Source organism: Thunnus albacares, chromosome 14, assembly GCF_914725855.1.
Source record: "Thunnus albacares chromosome 14, fThuAlb1.1, whole genome shotgun sequence".
NCBI classification, from domain to species: domain Eukaryota; kingdom Metazoa; phylum Chordata; class Actinopteri; order Scombriformes; family Scombridae; genus Thunnus; species Thunnus albacares.
In genome coordinates this window covers 20,602,851-20,612,893 of record NC_058119.1, presented here as the reverse complement: position 1 = coordinate 20,612,893, position 10,043 = coordinate 20,602,851, and the positions used below count along the sequence as shown (strand labels likewise).

At 36.5% G+C, this 10,043-nt stretch overlaps 1 protein-coding gene across 1 annotated transcript; it reads left to right on the top strand.

Annotated features, from left to right (window-relative positions):
- Positions 1-445: 445 nt before the first annotated feature.
- Positions 446-9,195, top strand: il22ra2 (interleukin 22 receptor, alpha 2). The gene is made up of 6 exons (XM_044372012.1): positions 446-2,732; positions 4,514-4,634; positions 5,148-5,329; positions 5,765-5,907; positions 7,583-7,740; positions 8,251-9,195. The coding sequence occupies exons 1-5, from the start codon at positions 2,477-2,479 to the stop codon at positions 7,730-7,732; spliced, it is 852 nt and encodes a 283-aa protein (XP_044227947.1). The 5' UTR covers positions 446-2,476; the 3' UTR covers positions 7,733-7,740; positions 8,251-9,195.
- The last annotated feature ends 848 nt before the right edge of the window (positions 9,196-10,043 follow it).

The following is a 10,043-nucleotide window of genomic DNA, read 5'->3' as shown; positions in this document are numbered from 1 at the left end:
AGCATCACTTCTCATGTTCAAAATGTGTTCATTTGAACTGTTTTCAAGCTGAGTGTTATTCAGCACTTTAGCATTAATGATATGAAAGTGGTACTGCAGAAAGTATTTTAACTAACGATTTCAACAATTTAGCCATAACTTTTAGCTTACCATTTATCCATTTAAGCTATTTCAACCATTTATCCATTACTTTTATCTAACTTATTTCAAGTGTTAATCACTTCTTTTAGCTTACTATTTATCCATCACTTTTAGGTCTTTCAACCATTATCCACTACTCTTAGCTTATCATTTTCTTTGCTATTTCTTTGCTGTCAATTTCAACTGTTTAACTTGTTTCAATTGTCGTTATTCAACTACTTTTAGTTTATAATTTATATGCTACTTTTAGCTATCTATATTTAAACTCTTTAACTTGTTTTTAACTATTTTTTTAGCTTAACATTTATCCATTACTTTTAGCTAACCATTTAATTAACGTCAGTGACTAACCACTTCACCACCACTAGCTTTTTCACCATTTATTTATTACTTTTAGCCAACTATTTCAATAAGTTATCTCTACTTTGAGCTTACCATTTATTTGCTACTTCTTTGCTGTCTATTTCAAATGTTTAACTTGTTTCCACTGTTGTTTTTAACTAATTTTAGCTTAACATTTATCCATTACTTTTAGCTAACCATTTGATTAACGTCAGTGACTAACCACTTCTCCACCGCTAGCTTTTTCACCATTTATCTATTACTTTTAGACAACTATTTCAACCATTTATCCATTACTTTTTGCTATTTTAACCATTTATGCAGTTTAGGTAGGTATATATATCAAGTCTTTATCCATTACTTTTAGCTAACTCTACAGACTTCTGCTTACATGAGTTTTAACACACTCCCAATCTCAGCACCTAGTGTTCAGGTGTTAAAGTTGAACAACATATAGTTTTTAATAAAACTGTAATATCTGACTTTGCAAATTAGTTGAGACTACTCCTCAGTCGTTTCATGTACCTCCTGGTAACTGCATAAGTACCTGCTGGGGTACAAATACCTCTGGTTGGGAATCAATGAGCGCGTTTACATGCACACTAGTATTCTGGTTATAATCGGGTTTTTAGAGTACTCTGGTTATGTTTTGCACATGTAAACACAGTCTCTGGGTTTCAGAAACCTGAATAAGACATTATCCTGGTTTTGAAAAACCTGGATTACTCCAATAGAAACCCGGATACTGTTGTACGTAAACATCTGATTGAGGTTTCTGAATGTTCTTGGTACAGAACAAAATGGCTGATATGGTGAGAAATCAAGACACATCTGCAAACAGTTGATTAGAAATCTGGATACTGTCAGAATCATGTGAACAGGAAAATGAATAAACAGGTTTCTCATGTTCCATGTAAACACCTTTTCCTGATTTTGATCAAAACCATGTTAAGGTTTAAAGACGGGGATACTAGTGTGCATGTAAACACACACACACTGACATTATAGAGTGGTACAGTCCTCTGGGTGGCCAAAAGTCACACAAGTCTGTAGGACAAGGATGTAAAAGTTTTACTGGCACTGCATTAATGTGATGGACAAGAATAGAACCAAATGTATCCGTGTTGTTGAAAAAGGACATATATAACAATGACAATGTAATATCAGTACTGTAAATATTAATAAACCCACTAAGTTTTAACAATATAATTAATAATTAACACATGGAAACATGAAGTGCTTGCAGATAAGATATCGCTCCTGCTCTCTCTCTCACGTACACATTAACAATGTTACGCTGCTGAGAAGGAGCATTCATTATGCAACACAGTAGTGTTTACAGGAAAAATGTTTGGACAGCAGATAGTTATCACTCATTCCAGTAAGAAACACGTGTAACAGTGTGTTCACCTGAAGCAGGAAACTGCCAAGAAAACAGGTGTAATAAATTCTCCGAAACTCAAAAATGGTTCTGTTGACTGACATAAATCATCACAGAACACACAAAAACTGATGTTTATCAAGCAAACAGTCAACAGTCTCAGGTTTACTGAGGAAATTTTAATTTGCACAACACAAACTCCTGAGAAATATGCATGAAAAAAGAAAATGCAGATCATGTTCTAGATAATGTTAGTTATATTAAGTCGGTTTATGAGAGAATAAGTTTAAAAAACACAAAACATTCACATTTTTCTAACTTGTGAGTGAATTTGTGTTATTATGTGGCATACCTATGGCATATTTATACCATAAAAACAGAACAGAAACAAACACTCGTTCAGAGATTCACTCTTTAGCCAGTGAACGCATCGTCAGGTGTACCAGGCTTAGAGTGCATGTAACAACATACTATCAAATGATGAGTGATGATTATGCACGTCCTGCTACAGATAGGGTTGGAACATTGGTCAGTGGATGTAATGAAACGTGTCACGTGTAAATTGCACATAGATGTACTTCTGTAAAGGAAGGAACGAAAGAAAAATATAATATGTCAAAGTCATGTAAGACTGCAATGTCATGGTGTGTCAGAAATACCATAAAAGCATCCATGCATCGTAGTTTAAAAGAGGAAGTTTTGCATTTTAAAGGCGGCGTTGCTGCTGCCAGCATGCATCAGTCCTGTGCTGCTGGTTGTGTGCGTGTGTTCGCCTGCCCGTCGTCTACCAACAGCATCATCGCAATGACCCGTCTGCTGCTCGGAGCTGTGCTGCTGGGAAACCTGCGTGTCTGTGTCACAGCGCAAGGTAATCTTTGATCTGTTTCTATTTGTGTTTCATCACCTGTAGATTAGTTTTGTTATTGACTGATTTGATCTTCACACATCAGTCCACTGTTTATGTTTTAATGTTTATTTTATGACAATGAAACTGAGCTGAAAGGAAATTCTGACATTTAACAGACTTTAAATTTATTGGCTCTTATAAATAATAAATTCTTCTCACTTGTGATCACCCACCTTTATTAAATATCTTGCATTATTTACTGAGGCATTATGTCATGATGTGTTACATTTAAGATAGACTTTAATAGAAAGCAAACATGAAAAGCAACAGAATACGACTATTAAACAGTAAATTAAGTTTCAGTAAATCACAGATGGTGTTAGATTTTCTAAGCGTTTTGTGCAACAAACAGTAAATTCTTTGTCTAAATGATTCAGTAACATTAAGCCCCTCTATTTAGTATTTATAAGGAGTATAGAAACATAAATAAATGGTTTATATCACACTGTAATGTAGTTATAAGCTTATAGGACATTTTTGAGTGTTTAAAACCTTTTGTTTATAACTTCTACTACGAGGACATATTTTATATTATTATAACTGTTGTGTTTTTATTATCATTCATTATCTGTTTATTCACTAGCCTCCACATTAATTAACACTTTTATCTGCTTACAACTACATTATAGTGTGTTATAAACTATTAACTCTTTATTTACTGCTTATAAATGATAAATAGGGGGACTTAAAGTAAAGTGTTACCAATTATTCTAAGACATTATTAAAAATGTGCCATATATCAATAATTATCAGTCACTAATAGAAAAGAGAAAAAAGTAGAACTTGTGGTCACTTCAGGCACAGTCGAGGACAGAGTGACGCGTGTGTTCAAGAAACAACATTACAGTAATGTGAGTGAGTAACGTGCTCTGGTGTCTGTTCCAGAAACAGTGATACACACTGACGAGGCTGCAGACGAGTCTTCCTAAGAAAGGAAAAAGTTCTGACTAAACCGCTTGTTTAATTTCTGAAAAACAATTGTGAGGAAAGTCATTTTTCTTCTCTTTTTTGTTTTAGTATATCAACATTCACTGTGCTGAAATCACAGAAGCAAAATAAAACAGCCTTTATAGCCTTTAAAGACAAGCTCACGCATCTTCCTATAGATCATTTCAACAGATTCTTCCAGAGTCACTCAAAGACTGAGGACTCAATATGAACGCAGAGGGTTTCATAGTTCCAGTACATGGACCAGTGCAACAGAATCCACATTAGCTGGGATTTATCCTTATTACACGTAGATGGTGCTGTTGTATTGTGATGGTGCTGTTGATTGGGTGGCATATACATTCCTGTTAGACCACTTACTGTTAAAGGATAAGTTCACAGTTTATTCAAGTCTTAAAACAACAGTCAGATGCCCAAATGAACACTCAAAGAGGTTTTCCTCACTTTAATGACATTGTAAGTGAATTATGAAGGGATCTTCTAATGGTCAGTATGAACAGGAGGAATGATTACGGCAAAAAAAAATGATACAGTTTCCATTTTGGCACCAGATTGTTGTTTTAAGACAGTTGAAAAATTGCGAACTTGTCCTTTAAGCAGGTTTAAAATTATTTTTAAATGGTTAAATGTGTTTTAAATGTCATTCTGCTGTTTATTTGTACTGTCCTGATTGTAAAGCACTTTGGGCTGCGATATACAAACAACATTACAATGCTACTAATCAACCAAAGGAGCTATATTTTATACATATAAGTTCTAGTCACAAATCGATAAGTAATCGATAACCTCTTCAGTTCCAGAGATGCTCGCTCCTCCTGCCCAGGTGAGATTTGACTCTGTGGACTATAAAAACGTTCTGCACTGGACTCCGCCTGCCAACACCACCTCACTGCAGTACTACGTCCAGTGGAAGATGTGAGACATGAACACACACACACACACACACACACACACACACATAGATCTGCATTTAACAGCATCCAGAGACACTTTTTCTCACCCGAACATGAACGATAATAAAACAAAAGATGAAAGCTTTTGATTATGAAAGGTTATCTTGCTTCACGCTGTGTTATTGCTGAAAAAATATTTACCTTAACCTGTCATTAAGGATATTATTGAGTCCTAAAATCTTTTTCATTAACAAATGAAGCTAATTTGCCAGTAAAGTGATATTTTCATATTCTCTTTCTTCAAAGGAATAATTTCTCTCCTGCAGTAAATCATATCTTGTTTAAAGAGAAGGTTAAACCTGGCAGAGGTTTCATATACATACTCCTTGGTTCCTGTGAAAGATAGAGGATGTTGTATTGCTGTACAGACTGTAAAGCCCCCTTGAGGCAAATTTGTGATTTGTGATATTGGGCTGTACAAATAAAATCGACTTGACTTGATTTAAGATTAAACTACACTGTGTCTTCTCCTCAGTTACGGCGAGCCTCAGTGGCTGGATGTAGACGGCTGTCAGGGGATCCAGAAGCACCAGTGTGACCTCAGCAGCGTGACCTCTGACCCGAGAGAGTGGTACTACGCCAGAGTGCACGCCTCCTCCCTGCCCTCCAGCAAATCAGCCTGGGCCCTCTCGCCCAGATTCAGCCCCCGCTGGGCCAGTGAGTATTTCCACACTTCCTCCTCGTCTGCATCCTCTTCTCTTTGTCTACGATGCAGACTGCACAACCTGAACTGCACACTGTTAAAACCAGTTCTTTATTTAGAAGGACCAGTAATGGAAGAGCACTAAAATATTTGACTTTAGGAAAAGTAACAGTAAAAACAAAGACAAGATTTCTGGTTTAAGGATCGACTGAAACAGTAGCTTGTTAAAACTGTACCTAAAGTGCAGGTTGTGCACTTACACAACACAACACTGTTTTCTCTTCTTCTGCCATAAAAACTATAAAGTTCAACTTCCTTTTTCAAGACCATAACAAGGAAAAACACCTCTGCTTCCAATCTTTGCCTTTATATTTTATCTCTCTGTCACGACTTTCATTTTATGCTCCATTATTTTGAAAATATGCTAAACTCATCGATTATCTTTGCAGCCAAAATCAGTCCACCTGTGCTGAAGCTGAACGTCACAGAGCTAGGCATTGTGGTCCGCGCGAAGCCCCAACGGCTGCTCGTCCGGAAGATACACAGCTGTCTGCACTACAAAATCTACCTCATAGATACCAGAGGAGAAGAGGTACAAGAATCACTCCTGACCTGCTGATCTGCTTATTGTTCTGTTTGGTTAACGACTATTTAACAAGCTCATAATTTCCTAAAGATCTACAGTATGTAATACTGTTTGGTAATATAATCTGCACTCGAGTGTGTTTTATTTAATTAGCTTGCAATTTCAGATGTAACATATGCGCATTTTGCGTTTTTATATACTGAAAATTTGCACAGAGCAGGCCAATTTACACTTTTTAATACTTTCATTCACATTCTCTTATTCTAGTTATCATTCTTTATTGCACCTGAGCCTCATGATTACGCCATCCTACATTTCACTGCATGTTCATGCACATATTGTGTGAACATATGATTATGAATCTAATAGAGACGTGGTTCAATTGGTGCACTTACAGTTATTTCATTCCCAATAATTGCTGGTGCAACACAGCAGTGCACAGCAGGTCAGCTGAACATGCAAAAATGTAATATTTGTCTACAGGGGAGCATTCAGTTCAACATATATAAAGAATTAAATTTCAGATAATAAATGAATTCATATTTATTTGAGTTTCAGTTGAGCTTTTCTATCAACAACGTCCCTGCTTCCCCTGCAGTTACATCGTTCTCTCCAGAAAACTTTACTAGGAAATGATGGACCTGTAAATGCCACCAATGATTATTTTTATTGTTGATTTATCTGTCAATAGTTTTTATGATGAATTGATTGTGCCTTCAGTCTATAAAATGTCAGAAAAAACATTTCCCAGAATCCAAGGTGATGCCCTCAAATGTCTCATTATGTCTGATCAACAGTCCAACACACAAACATTCAGTTGAAGGTTGAAGTACAATTATTTAAAACAGAAAAAAACAGCAAATGATCACATTGGAGAAGCTGGAATCAGAGATTTAAACAATTAATCGATTATAAAAACGGTTAATGATTAATTTACTGTTGATCAGCCATCAACTAAGAATTGCCATCACAGTAACAGATTTTTCCTGGAGGCCCATGAGAAACATGAGTTCACATCAAAGTGATCACATCGATGTATGCACCAGAGAGAAATCACCTTTAAACTACCACAACTACTGTTACGAAACAGAAGAGGAAGAAGAAGAGGAGGCGGAAGAGGAAGAGCAAGAGCAAGAAGAAGAAGAAGAACAACCAGAATAGCAACAAAAACAAAAACAAGAACAGCAAAAAAAAAAAGAAGAACAAGGACGACGTAAAGACAGAATAACAACTAATACTTTTTGATGTATAATCCTTTTTTTGTCTCCTCAATTTTCCATCAGATTGCACAATATGTTACGTAAGGGTTCTTTAACGTGTACAGCTGCACGAAACATTTCCTGTGCAGCCTCACTGTTGACTCCTCAGAGTCATTGCTGCTGGTGAGGTCATGTCCTCGTTATTTTTCTGGGAATTTACACTCAATTGGATTCCAGTGAAAGTTCAAGAGATTTAAATGTTAGTCCTTTTAAACCAACAAACAAATACATCAGAGTTTCCCGCCACCAGCATTATTGCTGGCTTTCTAAAAAAGGATTTGAGACCTTTGAGACCTGCATTTTGGGAAATAATAAACAGTTGAGTAAATGAAATATGAGAAAAAAAATCTTTCCTTTTAGTGTGCAGGAGGATTTGGACTCATGATCTCAGTATTTCTAAATATCCTGCCTCTCTCCTTCAGGTGGTGTTTGACATGGATTGCCGCTCCAAAAAGCTGATTCTGGACAAACTGAAGCACAAGGCGAAGTACTGCCTCCAAGCCCAAACCTTGATCCCCCTCCAGGCCAAGACCAGCGATCGCAACTCTGTGAAATGCGTAATTACACTCTGATCACACAGGTATGAATACACACACTCAAATCTACATCATTTCTACACCTCCTAGCGTTAAAGGGCCTGAAATATGTTTTCTGTAGCTATGAAACATCTGCGCAGAAACTCATCTTTTTCTCTCTTTCCATAAATTATTTAGAGTTTGTTGAGGACAAGTGAAGCGTATTTAAACCCTGAGAACATGTGTAACAAGTGTCTGTTTTGTGTGATTGTGTCTGTGCTGGATGGCGTCGTTAGTGAGTGAAAGCGAACCTCTCTGTAACTCTGTAACAGAAGATTACAAGATGAGGCGTCAAGTATCAGCTGTCGTATGACAATATCGCCCGAGGCAGCGAGACAGAGAGAGGGAGGGAAAATGAAACTCCTGGAGGAGAAATCTAAACAGGAGAGTTTCTCCACAATGACTATAATTATCTCTGCTCACCCCACCCTGTTCACTATTTTTAGATCCGTGATGGATGTGTAGAACGGTGATCATTCATTTTCTCTGTTCCTTTCTCTTCTCCTTTTCTTTAGACAAACTCTACCTACATGATTCACTGAATGACTGGATGAGAAGATTTGCGTCCTTCAGTTCAGCTTTAATTATCCATCGCTACCTCGACAGCTACAGCCACAAACGTCCGTGCCAACAACACGTGATGCACTTTATTACTATGAGCATTAAAAGGTCTGACATGTTTGATTTGTGTAGGTAAACAAAAACATTTGGACTCCAGCCTCCAGGATGCTGTCCGTAACTGCAATATTTAGACACACTACAAGCACAGTGATGTAGAGCTGTTAATATGAATGTAGTCTGTGTTTCTGGTCATGCTTTTAAAGAAGTCGTGTTATTTTTCATACATACAACACATACTGAAACAGTAAAATATCCAACTAATAACCAATATCTAGCTTAGCTTTTTCCCAATTATGTTATTCTATTTATTTTTTGTTATCTTAACATTTGAATTTGTTTCTTGTGAAGGAAAGAAATTTTTTGCAACAACAGAATCTAATTTGTGCAGAAATAGATGAATTTAGAGATGATGGGGACATACTGTGCAGCCCAATTTGATGATTAACTAATCAATTAGCAATTAACTAATCAAATTCAAGGTAACAGTTGAAACTGTGATGTTACAACTAATCCTCTTATGATATTTTAAGTTACTGCTCATTATTCGGTCTTAGAGATCCTAAAAAAATGTGACCAGTGATGTTTTGTATGTTACAGCTCATACTCATATGATCAAATGTAGTTTGCATAAGTTAACACTCTGTGACCACAATACGTATTTGTTTTTCCCTGCAGTAGAGCCACACACACACACTGTCTGTATCTAATCCACCTGTGAGGATCAATGAATGTCATTTTAGCAGAGAGAGAGAGAGCTTTCTTAAAAACTATCACATGCAGCAGTGCTCAGCTGTGAAATGACACTATTTCATGTGCAAAAATAAAAGTATGGTGCCAAATGTTTTTGTTCCATGTGTCACATAAGAAATAAAAGCCACACTGGTTAATTCTGTTTTATCAGTTGGTTAAAACATGAAATTTAAAAAGGTAAGTTTGTTGTTCTATATTTTTCTTGCCATCAACAAACCTCCTTATGCTGCAGTAAAGTTGTGGTTACATGACATTTCTGTTCTCTGGAAGTTCTCTCCCCACTTCGAGAAAGGATGTGATGATGTTGCAAACTTGAAACTGTGTATGAAAGTGATGCTACAGTTTGTAATCCGGTAGTGTGATAATTTGCTGGAAATTACGATGAAATACATGAGAATGACAAATTCTCTATTTCCAAACTCATTACTTTTTACTGAAACGTTAACCAGCCACAAATATTGTTTAATTAAAAAAAAAAAGACTTTCCTATAACAGCTGAACACTAGTTTTTAGAAAATACTACTCAAACAGGAATAAATAGTGTATTTGCTGGGGACTATTTTCAGCTGCAGAGTAATACACACTTGGTTTGTGAGTACGGCAGCAGGACAGTGTGAGTGGGATCAACTCAAAATCTGGAAACAAAAACGAGGAGGCAACGTTAGTCTTGATTCAGACTTTATTCAAAATGTTGATAAACTTGATACTTTTGATCAATCAGGCGTGAAATAACCAATACTGTACTGATAACAAAAAGCATTCACTGACACTGATCGTACTCCAAGTTATATCTGTCACATTCAGAGTGGCAGAGGTGTTCAGTGATTTTAAGGAAGTGTTGCATTTAACAGGAAGTCTCGTCGTTTTGAGCAGAAGGCGATGGGTCTTTTCAGCAAAAGCGCTGCACTAACTGCACGTCTGAGGTTGTTTCTGAAGT

What these genes read in the sequence shown, in the direction of transcription:
- il22ra2 (XM_044372012.1), top strand. Translation starts at nt 2,477, where the DNA reads ATGTCAAAGTCATGTAAGACTGCAATGTCATGGTGTGTCAGAAATACC. An exon ending in ATTCAGCCCCCGCTGGGCCA is followed by an intron (nt 5,330 to 5,764) that starts GTGAGTATTTCC and finishes TTATCTTTGCAG; the next exon opens with CCAAAATCAGTCCACCTGTG. An exon ending in TAGATACCAGAGGAGAAGAG is followed by an intron (nt 5,908 to 7,582) that starts GTACAAGAATCA and finishes TCTCTCCTTCAG; the next exon opens with GTGGTGTTTGACATGGATTG.